Below are 19,577 nucleotides of genomic sequence, written 5' to 3'. Positions count from 1 at the left end.
GGCATACCTCACACCAGTCCGATTGAATAAAATGGGTAGAACTAATACAACTACTTGCCATAGATGCCATCAAGTAAATGCAGATTTTTGGCATCTAATGTGGGAATGCTTCCATGTAAACAAATTCTGGGAAGAGGTCTTCACCTTCCTATCTACACTCCTATCGATTCCCTTGACATTGGACTCCAAGGTGGCAATATTCGGGTTATTGGACGAAGAAACGTGGAGCCACTATGACAAAATATTCATCAGGGAGGTGCTATTTCTAGCCCGGAAGGTGGTGACCATGAGATGGATGGCAATGAGGTCACCCTCCGTCTCATGCTGGATGAGACTGGTGGATACAATAATCCCATATGAAAAAGTAAATCAACATAGGGGATATCCCAATAAATTTGAAAAGGTATGGGGATTATGGACAGGATCGCACAGAACATTACAAGCCGAATAGATATAATCTAGACAGTTGAGGAAAAGGAAATAAGACACAGCAAACCAATATATGAGAAATATGTTTATTTTATTATAAGTTACATATTTTCAATGTTAAAAGTTAATAAAAACTATTCAATTTTGCTAATTAATGTGATTTAAGATGTAAACGAAAGTAATATTGCAAGTAATGGTATGTAATATTTGTTTATATTCTGCTAATAAACGAAGTAAAAAAAAAAAATACATTGAACCACAACTTGATTGTAAAATAACCCCCCCACCCCCCCTCTCCAAATAAAAAAACACATGCATAGCCTAGACTACATATACCATGTGGCATCATTGTATCTTGTTCACTCATCAGCTGTAGTCCGGAGCACAAATTTTAAAACAATTGGTTTCTTTGGCTGCATGAAACCTTGAGTGCTGAATTCCATTGGGAACTGTTAAACACAATAACATACAGTAAGATGTCAGAATACCAAATCAAATAAGGTATGTTAACAGACGTATTTTTCTGTTTTTGCTGACACTTCTATGATATTTGATTATCGCTCTGCTTTCATAATATATATTTGTAATTTAAATCCAGACTCGCACCAGTGTCTATAAAATGTTTGCATTGTAACGCCTCACAGTATGGGGGGCACATTTCAAGGGGTTGTTCGAGTGAAGGGACACTTCTGTCAATGGGCCCCCCATGCATTAAAATAACAAATTTATAATTACTCATCTCTCCCCACTTCCCCATTTGTCCTCCACTCCGGTCTCCAGGCTCCATTGTCTATTTACATAAGAGATGCAGAATCAGAGATCCTCTCCTTATAGCAAACCTCAGATGTTTTTGTTATCGGAAATCTATCAGAATATGATAGTATCCATGTTTTTTTTCCTGCAGATTTCTTTTATTGAGAAACTTATATAAAACATGCATTTTGCTGACGTTGGTAACAGATTAGGTTGTTCAAAGCATACCAAAGTGTGTTTTCAGAAAAAAAACATGATGGAGAACCCACTACAGAGATACAATGTTATTTGCATGTACAGTGTAAATAACAAAGAAGGAAACAAACTATTTACATAGTTCCTAAAGTTTTCCCAGCAAAGAAATGTCACCCATGGGATCTGTAACATAGTAGGTCCCAGAGTTCTTAGAGGTCTTCAAGCAGAAAATGTGCATGAACAGCACGAACGGTAAAACTCATCTCACTAAGTAGGATTTCTTGGGGTGGGAGTATTAGCTAGTACCTCTAGTGAGTTGGAAGTTTTTCCAAGTTTTCCAAATGTACTTTAGGGTTGAAAAGAATTTAGAGGGTCCCAAAGAAGAATGAGGCGACTAGAAGCAGAAAATCTTTCCTAGTGACTTTTTAATAAGGTCAGCGACTCCATTCTAGTAGCCTTGTATTTTGTGGCAGTTTACCGCAATATGGAGCCTGTATAGGAATCAATGTCAACATTGAACGGAGACAAATTAAGCTTGTAAAGATAATCTGGTGTCTGATACTATCTAGTAAAGGCCCATTTACACGCAACTATTATCACTCAAAATTCATTCAGTCGACCAAAAAGGAGTGATATTGATGCATGTAAATACTTCTGGCATGCAATTTTCGTCTGAACGATGATTTTAAGGTGAACTAAAAGGTCCATTTACACGCAAAGATGATCACTCAAAAATGTCAGTTTCTGACGAATTTTGAGCGATCATATTGCATTAGGTACTGATGGGATAATCCGACCATTAGTAGCTAATTAGCTTCATTTGCATGCATTTAGAGAACAGCGGGTGGTCTGTTCTCTAAATACACTGCTTTTGTTTCTGCCGTGGGCTGCCGGCTGCAAACAATGCCATCAGCCCGAGGAAAACACCGCATGCGGTCCCTCTTATCAGGGGTTACGGCTTTTTTATGCTGAGCTGAACTCAGGGATAGACGAAGTGTGCACGGTAAGTGCATGATGGGCACACATTTACATACAATGGCTATCACTCAAAAGTAGTTTCAACAAATTTTGAGCGATAATCGTATGTAGATCAGCCTTTAAATCTATCAGCCAGCTGCAGAGAGATAAAGTATCTCTCAAACATGCCGTGTTCTCCACTGGCAGCCCCAATGAGAAAGAAGCAAGCTGTTTGCACAGCAGGGCATGTAAATAGTCAAACAGATCCTACAGTGCCATTTACATGCAAATTAAGATGGATAAAGTGTTAATGGACATAGTGTCCATTAACACTTTATGTAAAAGGATAGCTAAAGCTTTCAATCGTTTGAAAGATTATCTTTGCATGTAAATGGGCCTTAAAGAGTTTTGTAGGAATTTTCTTGTGTCTGTTAATACCTGGAGAACCTGTGTGAGATCCTTACAATGAAAGTAATGTCCACATTGTTAAGGATTGAATATAGTTTAGATATCATACCTAGTGAGAGGAGAGGTACACATGTTTCTAGCTGGGTGGATTCCCCAAAGCTAAAAAAACTTTGGGAGAAAAGTTTGCATATTTCCTTGAGTGCAAGATTGGTATTAGCATTACTGTCTGGAAAATCTGTCTGAAAAAGGGTTAAGTAAAGAAAAGTTAAAAAAAAAACAACTAAATCTTAATAGTACCTTTCATAACTGGGCTAATAGTTTTAAGTAGACTATGGTCAGTGGTGGCATACCATAGAAGGCCCATAGGGTGGGAACCCATAAGAAGTCTTTTGAGGGAAAGGTAGAAAGCAGTCTCCTGTATCCTGGTCATACAGTTCCACTTGTTCAGGTGAATAGCTTTCTAGTACAGATTGGGGGGGGGGCTGGAAAGCCCATACCACAATTGGAAGGTTTAAGTAATTGCAGTCTGTGTTGTAACCTAGGTTTGCACTGATTCCATAGGAAGCAGACGAATATCTGTCTCACTGTACGGAAAAAGGATTGAGGGATATAAATAGGTATCATCTATAAAACATACCAGATTTGATAGGAAAGCAAAGTTACATTGAGTGAGCTAAGGCGAGTTTTAATTTTGGCAAATAGCGGGTAGTAAGTAGGAGTAGAAAAGGTCAGATAAAAATTCTGTAATGTTGATGGGGGTTTTATTTCTAAAGAAGAAATCTAGAAGTGATTTTTTTTTAAAGGATGTTACATGATAGGGGGAGTCAAGTAAAGTTTCATTCAGGGTTCCTGTCCATGTTTTGGGTGGAAAATTATATAAAGCTAAGATGAATGCAACAGGGGCCTGATCTGTAAGAGTGATGCAGCCAATGCCGGGGGAGTGCGTGAGGGTTAAATGCCTCTCATTGATGATTAGATAATTTAGTCTATAATGTTAATTATGTACTTTGGTGAAAAAAATGAAGTCTTTGTCAGTTGTGTGATGAACACACCAGATATATCCTGAGTTCAACTCAGACAAGCACTGTTTTAATTTCTTAAGAGCAGAGTTTGGCGAGTGGAGATTTTTGGTTGGATGTATCAAGAAGTAGATTGAGAGAGAGACATTGAAATCGCTTCACATAATCTATAAACCTTCCACAAATAATTTTAAACTCTCAAGGGGTTGGGATATCCATGGGACCAGTTTCATTACCAAAAGCAAGGTGGAATAATGCCTTAACCCCTCTTCTACCATAATAGGGATTTTTGCCCCTAAATTCAGTAAATAATGTATACCCTCTGCCAGCTTCTATTGAAGGAGATAGGACTGCTGTGTTGTAGTGAAGAACCTTTCTGGAGGACAGGAGGAGGAAAATTCTGTCTTGTATCCTTAAGACACTACTTGTAACACCCAAGAGTTTTGAGTTATGATACCTGCCTACAGGAGTCCTAGAACTGGGATACTCTTTCCCTCCATGTCATTGCGTTGGCTCGGTTCGAGGATAAAGTTTTTGCCCCTACCTCCCTTCAGGCAGCTCCATCTACTTGATTTGCCTTTGTTCTTTGGGTCACTGTTCTGAAATTTAGGCTTTTAAAAAGAAAGATTCTTTTTCATTTGCTTCTCCCCTGGAGAGGTCTTCTTATTTCATCTGCATTTCCAGTATTTTAAATTAAGGTCAGAGCACCAAATTTTCATGACACTGGATGGAACAAAGCTAATTTTGGACAATCTGTCACCACACCAATGCAACGAAAGTGCTTTATGAGCAGAGTTACCAAATTCTGCACTTCTAGCTCTGAACCTGAATGTCAATGCCAAGGCATCCGATTGGAATCCTGGAGCCAATTTTAGTAAACATAGATAGTACAAGATATCCTATCTTGAAGCCTTTTGCTTTAAGGTGCACTCTAACTGGTACAGCATGCTGCGAAAGTAGCATGTTTGCCACATTTGCCTCTAGTAGATACGATGACACTTCCCAGGCTGTTTTGAAGAGACAATTAGCTTTGTAGTCCATTGGATCCTTAAGTGAGAGTAATACTTAAATGGGAGAATAGAGCATTTTGGATTTTTTAAAATAACTTTTGCTACTTGTACATCAATCTTGGGAACCTTCAGTTTTTAACATCTTCGGAATCTATCCAAATAGATAATAAAAGTCTAATTGGTGGAAGTCTTACCACAGAGATCCCCACTAAACCTGAATATGGGGGTCCTATGTCTCCCTCTTCTCATCACTGCGCGTTCACAGCACTCATCCACAAAGATGACAGATTGAATGGCGTGACCATCGCACATGTGTGCCATCGCTCTATTCATTCTCAATAGAATGCTGGAGATTGTCAAGCACTTGTACTTGGCTACTTCCATCAACCCTATTGAAATGAATGGAGTGGCAGAGCACATGCACAACCATCACATCACTATTCAATATGACATCACTGCGGGTCAAAGTTCAGTGATCCAGAGTTATAAGAGGGACATGGGACCCCCATTCTTGTGATTTTGGGGGTCTCAGTGGTGAGAGCCCCACTGATCAGACTAATATCTCCCATCCTATGGAGAGACGATAAAGATCAGTCAGAACACAACTACTTTAAATGCCTGGGAAATAGTTGGGAATTTTTCTGCCTCTTCACTTCCATAGTCAACTGCTTTAGAGTCTCATTCACTGAAACACCATCTTACACCTAGCTCTTAGGTCACCAAACATTTTGTCCGAACAATTTTTTTAGTCTGCTGCATCGCCTCTGCATACATGGTATCTCTTACTTTTTTCTGCTAATGATGAACTACTTAAAGCTGTATTTCTTATCCTCCTCTACAGTAGTAAGACCATCACCCTTTTTAACAACCTATCCATAACTAAATCCAGGCTTGCAATATCAGACGTTGAACTGGAGATTGATTGTAATCATGGTCTCTTAGCAAGTTTGGACGAGCCTGGGGAGGACAGGAGGAGTAAAATTTGCCACAGAAGCTAGGACTTTCTCCCGTATTCTCCCATCCAAATTATTAATTAGAGATAATTACCACTCCTGAACCATGTTCGATACATATTCAGCAGATAGCTGCTTTTTGGAAGTATCATCCAGATTCTTAGCAAATGTAATGCATTTTTTAGTATGCTTTTTAGTAACAGATTTAGATTGTGTTTTTGTCCCCCTAAATACAAATAAAACTACACATACCATGCAACATGATAGCATATTGTGTGCTCACTCAAGCACCATTTTTGGACTGTTGGATTTTTTCCGCCATCTTGCAGTACCAGACGGACACAGGCGTCGCTCTACCCCTCCTATATGTATAGACATGGTTTCAATTTTCTACCAGCACTGAAGGAGTTAACCAGTTCCCTTGCTCTCAGCCCAGCTGCAGGGTTAATAAGTATTACTCTCCTATTTACGCTGGGCTGATGCACTTCCGCTTTGCTTAAATATTGTTTGTTTCAGACTCCCAGCATTCCTAGGTCACCTGTCTCTGACTTCTGTCTGCTTGTTCCTGTACTTCTCTGTATATCCTGCCCAGGCATCTTCCCTGTTTTGGTGTTTGGCTCTGTCTTTCTGCATTGCCTTCCAATCTTTGACTTTTCTATCTGACCTGTATCCTGTATGTTAGCTGCTCCCTAACTTTTCAGGTTATCCTGCTGTGATCCTGCCTCAGCCACCCAGCATAGGTCTCCTATCTGTAAGGTTATCTTTATATGTTTATCTGCTGCCAGACTGTCTTGGTACCATATGATGTATAGCCCTGACCTGTGTCCTGTACTTCTCTCCTGTGTCCTATTAGGGATAGTCAGGCACGAGAGGAAAATGGTGGGCTGTTCTTATTAGGATGCCTACCCCACTTCTAGACAGGGGTTTCCCAATCTCCCTTGTTAGCCAAGGGCAAAATTGCCTATCTGTTATTACTCATAGGCCGGCCGGTTTTGCAGTGCCTTGTACCGGTATCTGACCTCCAGGGGTCAGCTATCAGCCACACTGGGAGTAGCCCAAAGCCAAAACGGTGGGTTGACTCAGTAGGTCCACACTTGTTGTGCATAACAATTTCCTTCCCTCTTCTCCTGGATAACAAAGAACAGCCAAAGGTATTCAGTCGAAGGATTCCTTTCTTCTCAAGTATTTTTGATATTTGGAAATCTTGAACTGCAGTTTCCATTGTTTTGACCATTTATCCAGTTAGGCCGCCTGTCCATGACCATGAGAGAATATCGCTAGTGATATTCCGCCGCAGGGAAGCACTGACAGATCTCCGCGATGAGCCTATCCAATAGATAGGCTTACCACGGAGAATCGCAGCAAATCACAGCATGCCGCCATTTTAATCATGCGAGTGGAGAATCGCTATGTTTCTCTGCTTGGACGTCGGGCTGCACTTTCCATAGTTCCCCTATGTAAAGTGTTCCATGCGAGCTCAGCGTGCGATTTATCGCCATAGATCTCGCAATGACAACTCTCCCGTGGACAGCCAGCCTTAAGCAAAAATAAAACCTAAAAATAGTTCTCCATGTTCTAGACACCACCAGGAGCATCAACCCAATTACATACTTGTGTCATCAGTAGACAAACCTAGTCTATTAAACTCTCTCCTATGTCACTTGAAAACATAAAAAGACCCTTGTGGTCACCATTTGTAGCTCATCCCTATTCAGAATACAGTCGGTGAAAAGATACAAGTGTTGCTGTTAACAAAACTGCGAATCCACTGGACTCTCAAAGGATTGCCATGTGTTCTTCGTTTTTAAGTGGTTGGATATCCTCTTTCAGGAGAGTTTGCATTATTTTAACTACTACAGATGTCAAACTCACTGGCCTGTAGTCCCTGCCTTCTTCTATACTACCCTACTTATGGATGGGTAAAACACTGGCCATTCTCCAGTCAGACACATTATCTCTTAGGACTACTTGAACATTTCAGTTAGGGATCCTTCACACTGGCGATCGAGATATTGGCACAAGAAAATTGTGATTTTTCTTAAAACATTGCTGCCACTTGCGATTTTCCTGCATGTTTTCTTTGTGCGATTTTGCAAGCTGTGGGGTGGCCTGATAGGCATTCTATCAGATCGCCGTATAATGTAAAGTTATGGCATTACATCATACGTGATAAAACCACCACAAGTTTTTGTTTTGCCATATTTATAATAAAATAATTTATATAATAAAACAAAAACACATATGGTAGCATTGCGTTCTGAAAAGGCCCAATGCCCACGGGGAAAATAGAATTAACTAAAACCCGCTGTGAACGTTGTCAGAAAAATTAAATAAAGCAAGATCGACAGAATTTCAAACCTCAAATGGTTCAGGTAGCCGGCTCAAGGTAGACTCAGCCTTCCATCCTTCCGAGGTCTGTAAAATGAGCACCCAGCTTGGGGGGGGGGGGGGGTAATAAACAAAAATTACCTGAAAGCGCTGTGGAATAAGTTGGTGCTATACAAACAACAAGATTTATTTATTTAAATGCGCTTTTTTGGTCATCCCGTCTCCAGGAAAAAAAATGTAAGAGAAAGCGATCAAAAAGTCGTATGTACTTTAGAATGGTACCAACGGTACTACAGGAAGTCCCACAAAAAAAAATAAAAAATAGCCCGCGCACAACTATGTCGATAAAAAAAAAAAAAAAAAAAAAAAAAAGTTATGGCTGTTAGAAGATGGCGGCAGAAAATTTAACAAATTGAATATCTTTGAAAATAAAAGTTGTACAGCAGAAGAAAAAAAAAAAGATATATATTTGGCATCATAGTAATCATACTGACCCATAGACTCATTTTTGTTGCAGTGTGTATGCTGTAAAAACAAAAATGCCAGAATTTTTTTCCCCCCCATTTCACTTCACTTTTTCAGTACATTATATGGTATATTAAATAGTGCAATTGAAAAATACAACTTGTTCCACAAAAAACAAGCCCTCATACAGCTACGTCGACAGATAATAAGAGTTATGTTTCTTTCAAAAAGGGTCAGGAAAAAACAAAAATGGGGTGTGGAAGGTCCGCGTCCTTAAAGTTGTAGATGAACTTGTTGAATGTTGAATAAGGTGATGGGTCAAAAAAAAAAAAAAAAAAGGCACACTCACCTGTTCTGGAGCCCGGGAAGCAATTGAGAGCCACCACTGATTAATGGCGACGACTTCTGGGTTGATGGCCCAGCGGAAGTCAGGTGTCGTCTGCTGCTAATTAGAGGCTGCAGGGTAACTGTACATACCTCACTGTACATGCTTCTGGTAAACATGTACGGTAACGCTGCAGCCTCTGATTGGTAGCAGACATCACCTGCCTTCCGCAGCGGAAGGCAACTCTGTACCCAGCCGACGTCCATGCGTACCTGTATTTTGTCTTCATAATCTGTGCTGTGGATGGCCCGCATAGCTCGATGTTAGACATGCGCAGTACAGTTTTTTTTTTTTGTTTTTTTTTTTTAAACTCCTGCCTTTCCCACGTCATTGCTAGGTGATGACGTGGAATCAATGACCTTTCCGCAATCAATATCAGTTGCGGAAAATTACAGTGAGCGGACATGCGGATGCTCTAATGGTTTGAATTTGTGTGCAATGCCGCAGATGGTATGCACAGGAGACAATCGCGGATTCCGCAATTCAACTCGTTCGTACGCAGGAGGCCTTATTCCTTAATAATATGTTTTGTATCCTGTCTAATGTTACACAACTTTGAGATTAAGGTGGAAGAATTTGGGTTTCCAGAGACCACCAAGATTTACAGTCACCAGATTTTTATTGTAACTACTCAAATGTAGAATGTTATATTATGTGGTTGATGTAGTTTAAGAGCCCATTTACATGCTAAGATAATCATTCAAAAGATAATTTATGCAAAACAATCACTCAAAACCTGCTATGGACACTATAGGCCATCAGCAGCTTATCACCTTCATTTGCATGTAAATGAGCCTCCAGAGCTGTATACAGAGAAAAGCAGGTAGTCTGTTCTCTGCAATGAGCTCCTTTGTTCTGCCACAGGCTTTCTGCTGAATGAAATGTAATCAGCGCTCCCGTGGAGAATACAACACCATGGACAGCAAACATACAGTCTGTTATGTTTTCTCCGGCTGAACGATGGATTTTATGCTCACCTAAAAATCATCGTTCAGAAAGAAGAGTGAAAGATGGGAGCATTTATGCACAACGATTATTGCTCAAACAATGGCTTTTGAGCGATAATTGCTTGTAAATGAGCCTTTAGAGATCTTTCCGGCCCCCGCTTCCAAGTGCACTAAGTATATTCCAATGAACAACAGTATCCTGTTTCTATAATGATGTTGAGTGCACAATACTATTAGTCTCAAGGGAGATAAGGCACCAACAAGGTGTTATTCTCTGCTTACCATTTAGAACACATGCAGGCTTTTTTGAAATGAGTGTGTATGGCGAGGTCGGGAGAGACAGTTGTCGACTGAACAAGGCTCCGGCCAACAGTTATCTGCAGTGTATAGTTTAAACAAGCATCTCTAAAAGGTAACCATGGAGAATAAAAAAATAAAAATAATCAACATATTGATTGTATATGGAGTAGTTTGCTCACCAAGGTATCTTTACATGGTTTACAGGTGAAGTGCTGAAGGATGGATGTAATGGCAACTTTCATGCTCAACATGGCAAATCTCATCCCTATGCAGTTCCTTGGTCCATCTCCAAAGGGCAGAAAAGTGTATGGTGTATGGTTTGCTCTATTCTCTTTACTGAATCTGCAGAAAAATATAAAAAGAACTCAGCTTAGACTCAAAATAAAAGTAGTCATGGTCGTGAAAAAAGTATATATCCCTTCCAGCCCCACCCCACCCCCACCATGAAGCAACCTGAGCCTGCTGCTTCAGTCTGCAAGATCTCAGAAGGGCAGCACTAGGGTTGCCACCTGGCTGATAAGTCACCAGCCAAGCAGTTAATTAAGTCTAAAGGCTGGTGTTGGTATTTATTTTTTTAACAGCCATATTATAGCTGCTAAAAAAGCAGGCGAGCATCAACCCAACACCATCAAGCATTTAACTCACTGTAGCTGTAGCTGTGGTCCAGCCACTATGGACTGAGTAAGTTAAATGCTTGATTGTGTCAGGTTGCTGCCCAGCTGGAGGTCCACAAAGGAAGACACTTATTATTGGGTTCACTATGGTAGTTATTACTCCTGAGAGCACTGTGTGGGATCACTATTACTACTGGGGCCACTATGTTGGGGAGACTCACTCATAGGGGTTACTATTACTTGCTTTTTGCTGGGGAAGGGGGGAGGGAATGCCATTTCACTACGCCACAGGCAGCAGAAAAGATTTTCTCTATTACGGTAGTACTTACAGTATTCGTTAACCTGAACGGTTTCTAGATGTTAAACAAAATGCAATATTAGTTGAAGAGGACACAAGTGAAGAAGATATTGCTTTATTTATTTAACCCCTAAAGACATTTTTGAGGTGAAAAGTCATCACTCATATCTGTGCTGTACAATAAAAAAAAACACTAAAAAAAAAAAATTCGTTGGAGTCTAGTTTTCAAAATGCCGTCATTTGTGGGGGTTCTCTGTCGTTTTTCCTGCTCAAGGGGTCTACAAGTGTGCTGTGGGGTCTAAAATGCCTTGAAGAAAAAATGCCTCAACTGAAAGCCACCTTTCAGTTTGGGCCACATTGTGCATATGGACATAAGATTAGAGTCACAATGGGTAGGTTTCTGAACATAAGACAAACAAGGGTTTCTAGTTTGGGGGGCAAATACTCATTTTCATGTGAACTGTAGAAAAAAAAGGGTGTCTTTAAAATGACAGGTTTGCAAAAATATGAAATTTTATCTTTTCTCCTCTAATTTGCATTAACTCCTGAAAAGAAACGTGTATTTTTTAATGGGGTCATTTGTAGGGGTATCTATTATTCTGACACCTGTGAGCCTTTGCAATCTTGGCTTGGTGTAGGAAAACAAAATGTTCCTCAAAATGTTGATAATGTTAAATTTGCACATCTCCTAAATGGTTAAAAAAAAAAAAAAGCGCGTTTTTCCAATGTGCGTCCAGAATAAACTAAAGATGAAAATTATATATATATATATCTATCTATCTTATCAAAAATGTGTACAGTATGTTTGCAAATATTTGAGATCTTGCAGTTGAAAATGTGAAAAATGTAATTTTTTTCTCAAAACGTTCTTAATTTTATAAATTATACATGTATCTGTCTATTTCTACCACCTATATGAAGTACAACATGTGGCAAAAGAACAATGTCAGAACCACTTAGATTAACACTGTAAAGGTTTTTCATATCCATGTCAAAGTGACACACGTCAGATTTCCAAAATTTGGCTTCATCACTAAGGTGTTAAAGAATAGAGATGAGCGAACGTACTCGTCCGAGCTTGATATTCGTGCGAATATTAGGGTGTTCGGGATGCTCGTTACTCGTAACGAGCACCACGCGGTGTTCTGGTTACTTTGTTTCCTCTCTGAGACGTTAGCGCGCTTTTCTGGCCAATTGAAAGACAGGGAAGGCATTACAACTTCCCCCTGTGACGTTCAAGCCCTATACCACCCCCCTGCTGTGAGTGGCTGGGGCGATCAGATGTCACCCGAGTATAAAAATCGGCCCCTCCCGCGGCTCGCCACACATGCCTTGTGACTTAGCTGAGGGAAAGTGCTGCTGCTGGTGCTGCTGTAGGGAGAGCGTTAGGAGTCAGTGTAGGCTTCAAGAACCCCAACGGCCCTTCTCAGGGCCACATCTACTAGTGTGCAGTACTGTGTTAGCACAGTATTTTTTTTTTTTGTCCAAAATTGGATCTGCAGAGCATTGCGCCCTGCAATAGGGACAGAAGTGGGGGTTAGGCAGGGAGAGTGTTAGGAGTTAGTGTAGGCTTCAAGAACCCCAACGGTCCTTTCTAGGGCCACTTCTATCCGTGTGCAGTACTGTCCAGGCTGCTGTTAGCAGTGTTGCATATTTTTTTTTTCTTCTCAAAACCGGCTGTGCAGAGCATTGCACCCGGCATTAATACTACAGGGATAGAATTGTGTAGGCAGGGCCAGAAGACATTTATTATTCATTGAATACACGCAGTGGGGTCTTCCCTTTGCTAAAAAGGAAAAAAATTATATTTGGCCTGCCTGTGTCAGTCCTAAGGTCTCCGTGTACGTGTGTGCTGCGTGCAGAACGTACAAAAATCAGACACAACCAGCTATGCTTTACTGCAGCCTAGCGCCATTGTCTTTCCTGACTGGCAAATACCTGCTCTGCTAGAGTTAATAACTCTGCTACACTATACTTGTGTGACACTTTTTGAGGGCAACACCACAGATATTAAACTTCTTGTTTTTCATTGAATACACGCAGTGGGGTCTTCCCTAAGCTAAAAAGGAAAAAAATTATATTTGGCCTGCCTGTGTCAGTCCTAAGGTCTCCGTGTACGTGTGTGCTGCGTGTACAACGTACAAAAATCAGCCGCAACCAGCTACGCTTTACTGCAGCCTAACGCCATTGTGTATCCTGACTGGCAAATACCTGCTCTGCTAGAGTTAATAACTCTGCTACACTATACTTGTGTGACACTTTTTGAGGGCCACACCACAGATATTAAACTTCTTGTTCATTGAATATACACAGTGGGTGCTTCCCTTTGCAAAAAAGGAAAAGAAATTATATTTGGCCTGCCTGTGTCAGTCCTAAGGTCTCCGTGTACGTGTGTGCTGCGTGGAAAACGTACAAAAATCAGACGCAACCAGCTACAGTTGAGTGCAGCCTTGCGCCAATTTCTTTCCTGCCTGGGAAATCAAATCACTGGTAATACAGCATGCTGAGGGGTAGGGGTAGGCCTAGAGGATGTGGACGCGGCAGAGGACGCGGAGGGCCAAGTGAGGGTGTGGGCACAGGCCGAGCCAGTGCGGTGGCCAGGGGTAGAGGCAGGGCCAGACCGAATAATCCACCAACTGTTTCCCAAAGCGCCCCCTCGCGCCATGCCACCCTGCAGAGGTCAAGGTGCTCTACGGTGTGGCAGTTTTTCACAGAGACGCCTGACGACCGACGAAGAGTGGTGTGCAACCTTTGTCGCGCCAAGATCAGCTGGGGAGGCACCACCAACAGCATGCGCAGGCATATGATGGCCAAGCACCCCACAAGGTGGGACGATGCCCGTTCACCGCCTCCGGTTTGCACCACTGCCTCTCCCCCTGTGCCCCAACCTGCCACTGAGATCCAACCCCCCTCTGAGGACACAGGCACTACCGTCTCCTGGCCTGCACCCACACCCTCACCTCCGCTGTCCTCGGCCCCATCCAGCAATGTCTCTCAGCGCAGCGTCCAGACGTCGCTAGTGCCACAGTTTGAGCGGAAGCGCAACTACGACGCCACGCACCCGCACGCTCAAGCGTTAAACGTGCACATTGCAAAATTGATCAGCCTAGAGATGCTGCCGTATAGGCTTGTGGAAACGGAGGCTTTCAAAAGCATGATGGCGGCGGCTGCCCTGCGCTACTCGGTTCCCAGTCGCCACTACTTTTCCCGATGTGCCGTCCCAGCCCTGCACGACCACGTCTCCCGCAACATTGTACGCGCCCTCACCAACGCGGTTACTGCCAAGGTCCACTTAACAACGGACACGTGGACAAGCACAGGCGGGCAGGGCCACTATATCTCCCTGACGGCACATTGGGTGAATTTAGTGGAGGCTGGGACCGAGTCAGAGCCTGGGACCGCTCACGTCCTACCCACCCCCAGAATTGCGGGCCACAGCTCGGTGGTGGTATCTGCGGCGGTGTATGCTTCCTCCACTAAAGCACCTTCCTCCTCCTCCTCCTCCAACGCAACCTCTGTCTCGCAATCAAGATGTGTCAGCAGCACGTCGCCAGCAGTCGGTGTCACGTGGCGTGGCAGCACAGCGGTGGGCAAGCGTCAGCAGGCCGTGCTGAAACTACTCAGCTTAGGCGATAAGAGGCACACGGCCCACGAACTGCTGCAGGGTCTGACAGAGCAGACCGACCGCTGGCTTGCGCCGCTGAGCCTCCAACCGGGCATGGTCGTGTGTGACAACGGCCGTAAGCTGGTGGCGGCTCTGCAGCTCGGCAGCCTCACGCACGTGCCATGCCTGGCCCATGTCTTTAATTTGGTGGTTCAGCGGTTTCTGAAAAGCTACCCCCACTTGTCATACCTGCTCGGAAAGGTGCGCCAGCTCTGCGCACATTTCCGCAAATCCCACACACACGCTGCCACCCTGCGGACACTGCAACATAGGTTTAATCTGCCAGTGCACCGACTGCTGTGCGACGTGCCCACACAGTGGAACTCTACGCTCCACATGTTGGCCAGACTCTGAGCAGCGTAGAGCTATAGTGGAATACCAACTCCAACTTGCGCGGCGCAGTGGGAGTCAGCCTCCTCAATTATTTACAGAAGAGTGGCCCTGGTTGGCAGCCATCTGCCAGGTCCTTGGAAAATTTGAGGAGTCTACCCAGGTGGTGAGCGGCGATGCTGCAATCATTAGCGTCACCATTCCTCTGCTATGCATCTTGAGAAGTTCCCTGCAAAGCATAAAGGCAGACGCTTTGCGCTCGGAAACAGAGTCGGGGGAAGACAGTATGTCGCTGGATAGTCAGAGCACCCGCCTGTCTATATCTCAGCGCATTGAGGAGGAGAAGGAGGAGGAGCATGAGGAGGAGGGGGAAGAGACAGCTTGGCCCACTGGTGAGGGTACACATGCTGCTGGGCTGTCATCCTTTCAGCGTGTATGGCCTGAGCAGGGGGAAAGAGGGGGACGATCCTGAAAGTGATCTTCCTAGTGAAGACAGCCATGTGTTGCGTACAGGTACCCTGGCACACATGGCTGACTTCATGTTAGGATGCCTTTCTCGTGACCCTCGTGTTACACGCATTCTGGCCACTACGGATTACTGGGTGTAGACACTGCTCGACCCACGCTATAAGGAGAACCTTCCCACTCTCATTCCCGAAGAGGAAAGGGGTTCGAGAGTGTTGCTATACCGCAGGGCGCTGGTGGACAAACTGATGGTAAACTTCCCATCCGACAGCGCTAGTGGCAGAAGGAGCAGTTCCGAGGGCCAGGTAGCAGGGGAGGCGCAGATATCAGGCAGCATGTACAGCGCAGGCAGGGGAACATTCTCCAAGGCCTTTGCCAGCTTTATGGCTCCCCAGCAAGACTGTCACCACTCCCCAGTCAAGGCTGAGTCGGCGGGAGCACTGTAAAAGGATGGTGAGGGAGTACGTAGCCGATCGCACGACCGTCCTCCGTGACGCCTCTGCCCCCTACAACTACTGGGTGTCGAAGCTGGACACGTGGCCTGAACTCGCGCTGTATGCCCTGGAGGTGCTTGCTTGTCCTGCGGCTAGCGTCTTGTCAGAGAGTGTGTTTAGTGTGGCTGGGGGAATCACGGATAAGCGTACCCACCTCTCAACCGACAGTGCCGACAGGCTTACACTCATCAAGATGAACAAAGCCTGGATTTCCCCAGACTTCTCTTCTCCACCAGCGGACAGCAGCGATACGTAAGCAATACGTAGGCTGCACCCGCGGATGGAAGCTACGTTCTCTCTCACCATCCAAAACGGGGACATTTCTGCTTCATCAATCTGTGTCTAATATTCCTCCTCCTCCTCCTGCTCCTCCTCCTGAAACCTCACGTAATCACGCTGAACGGGCAATTTTTCTTAGGCCCACAAGGCTCACTCATAATTTTTCTAAACAATTTTTATATGTTTCAATGCTCTTAAAAGCGTTGAAACTTTAACTTGAACCAATTTTTCCTTAAACTGGGCTGCCTCCAGGCCTAGTTACCACTTAAGCCACATTAACCAAAGCGATTAATGGGTTTCACCTGCCATCTTGGTTGGGCATGGCCAATTTTTTGGATGTACATTAGTACTGTTGATACAGCAATTTTTGTGGGCCCTCGCCTACAGTGTAAGCAAATGAATTTTTAGCCCACCTGCATTACAGCTGACGTTACATCCGCTGTGTTGGGCAATGCAATGGGATATTTTTGTGTATCGCCGGTGGGTTCCAGGGAGCCACCCATGCTGTAGGTGCACACGGAGTTTAACCTACATCTGTCCACTTGTAAAGAACCCCAGTCTGACTGGGGCATGCAGTGTGGGCCGAAGCCCACCTGCATTAAGCACGACATTACTACCTCAGCTGTGTTGGGCAATGCAATGGGATATTTCTATGTACCGCCGGTGGCTTCCTGGCACCCACCCATGCTGTGGGTCCACAGGGAATTATAAATGCATCTGTTTACACTTGTAAAGAACCCCAGTCTGACTGGGGCATGCAGTGTGGGCCGAAGCCCACCTGCATTAAGCACGACATTACTACCTCAGCTGTGTTGGGCAATGCAATGGGATATTTTTATGTATCGCCGGTGGGTTCCAGGGAGCCACCCATGCTGTGGGTCCACAGGGACTTCACAATAGGGAGTTGTACCTGCCTGTGTCTATGAACTAAAAACCGCAGTCTGACTGGGGCATGCAGACACCTTGACAGAATGAATAGTGTGTGGCACATAGGTTCCCCATTGCTATGCCCACGTGTGCAGCTCCTGATGGCGGTGGCACAGGATTCTATTTCTCATTGCTTCTGTACAGCATTGTGGGCTATCGCCCCGCCCCTTTTAAAGAGGGTCGCTGCCTAGCCGTGCCAACCCTCTGCAGTGTGTGCCTGCGGTTCCTCCTCATGGCAGACGCACTTCTAAATAGACATGAGGGTGGTGTGGCATGAGGGCAGCTGAAGGCTGCGCAGGGACACTTTGGTGTGCGCTGTGGGGGGGGGGGGGTTGGGCAGCATGTAACCCAGGAGAAGTGGCAGTGGAGTGTCATGCAGGCAGTGATTGTGCTTTATTGGAGGTAGTGTGGTGCTTAGCTAAGGTATGCCATGCTAATGAGGGTTTTTCAGAAGTAAGTTTTTGGGAGGGGGGGGGGCCCACTCTTGCCGCTATTGTGGCTTAATAGTGGGACCTGTGAACTTGAGATGCAGCCCAACATGTAGCCCCTCGCCTGCCCTATCCGTTGCTGTGTCGTTCCCATCACTTTCTTGAAATGCCCAGATTTTCACACAAGGAAACCTTAGCGAGCATCGGCGAAATACAAAAATGCTCGGGTCGCCCATTGACTTCAATGGGGTTCTTTACTCGAAACGAACCCTCGAGCATCGCGAAAATTTCGTCCCGAGTAACGAGCACCCGAGCATTTTGGTGCTCGCTCATCTCTATTAAAGAACAAAGTTATTCAACACCCACAAGATAAACTACACTTTAAACATTAAAGTGGTTTTCTTGGACTTCACATATCAAATCAGTGGGATCTGTCTTCCAACATCCCCTCTAATTAGCATATTGAAAAGGCTGTGGCATTCAGACAATTGCTGCAGTTCCTTAATAATTTACCAGGAACAGGTCTGTACATTTTACTGCAACAAAATTCATAAATAATTGCAGTATATTGGATAAGCATTCAAGTGATCACTGGTTCAAGTACCCTATGGGGACCTAAGATCAAGAAAGTTTTTTTCTTTTTGTAGTTAGCAAATAAATTCTAGTGGTTATTTAAAAAAAAAAAAAAAAAAAAAAAAAAAAAAAAAGACATTGCCGCTTCTGTAAAATTCAAATTAATTGTGAACACCATCAGAAAAAAATGCCGTAACTGCGCTTTTTTGGTCGCCGTCTCCAAGAAAGCACGGAATAAAAAGAGCAATCAAAAAGTCATATGCACTTCAAATTTGTACCAATAAAAACTACAGGACACCCTGCAAAAATATACTCCTAAACTTCCATCTTTTCTCAGGCATATCTAAAAAACAGGGCATCATCCCCTTACTTGAAAAGATTGGCGAAACAATAATCCATCCTGAGATCGTTATCTCCGGACCATGGGGAATACTGGATTATGCCATACATGCACGGTTGTATTGGTATGCTCCAGTGAAGTGCTACTGAATACTGACCAGATCACCCCACGATTTCACGGGGAGACCTGTAACAGTGTAGTACCCCAATACTATAGCAGACTACTGGGGGTCGGTTCCCCTTACCCTCTACTTGGGGAACAACCACGTCGGCCCATTTAATCTTTGGAGTAGAGTACGTTATTGCTCAATTGCTAACCAAGTCCCCCGTAAGGATGTGTATTAATAGGAGCTAGATAATAGCGGCTATGACACCACTTTGTGATACAAACCAATTATCTAAGTGGTAGTCAGAGATTAGGAGGAGCTGAATTAAAAGGTGGCATTACCCGTTATTGGGCCCCACCGTAAAACAATTAGGGACTATCGACTACTCTTCTAGTCACGAACCCTGGTGACTGGCGTCTAAGTACGACTACAATACACCTGTTTGTGGTGATTATCACCTCCGCTCCTGAAGAACTGTCCCCGACCAGGACAGAGAAACGCGTCGAGCACTCTTACACGATTCACTGTACCGCACTAACACTTGATTATCAGCACCCATTATCCCAGAATAAGGATTGGGTGATTATCTTGATAATATCGGACCAGATCAGGGTTCAACCACCATTCAAGATTTTTCATTTTCTATTTCAACAGCGGTACCTCAAAGATTCATACTTAATTAACACGTTCTGAGAATATCTCAAAGTGAAATCGATTTACCTTCCCTGAGGTGAATAGGGGATCTGCTATTTCTCACGACCAACCTACCAAGGTCGGTTCTCTATTTTAATATTTTTGTCTTAGTCCTATGTTTGAGTGTCATATGTTAGCCTACGAATTTTAATATTTATCTAATAAAATTTATTAAGTTTTAGATCTATATCTGTGAAGGGCATGCAAATGAATGGGT

The 19,577-nt window shown here is 43.8% G+C and overlaps 1 protein-coding gene across 1 annotated transcript in view; it reads right to left on the bottom strand.

Moving 5' to 3' along the window:
- Nucleotides 1–729: 729 nt before the first annotated feature.
- The window catches only part of LOC136628913 (cytochrome P450 3A9-like), a 72,564-nt gene continuing 53,716 nt past the window's right edge, over nucleotides 730–19,577 (bottom strand). The window contains exons 12-13 of the mRNA XM_066604992.1: nucleotides 10,329–10,491; nucleotides 730–878 (exon numbers count right to left, since the gene is read on the bottom strand). Coding sequence (XP_066461089.1) covers nucleotides 789–878; nucleotides 10,329–10,491 — 253 coding nt within the window. The 3' untranslated portion in view covers nucleotides 730–788. The remainder of the gene's footprint in view (nucleotides 879–10,328; nucleotides 10,492–19,577) is intronic.

The sequence above is a fragment of the Eleutherodactylus coqui genome, chromosome 1 (assembly GCF_035609145.1).
Source record: "Eleutherodactylus coqui strain aEleCoq1 chromosome 1, aEleCoq1.hap1, whole genome shotgun sequence".
NCBI lineage: Eukaryota > Metazoa > Chordata > Amphibia > Anura > Eleutherodactylidae > Eleutherodactylus > Eleutherodactylus coqui.
This window is presented reverse-complemented; position numbering and strand designations above follow the sequence as displayed.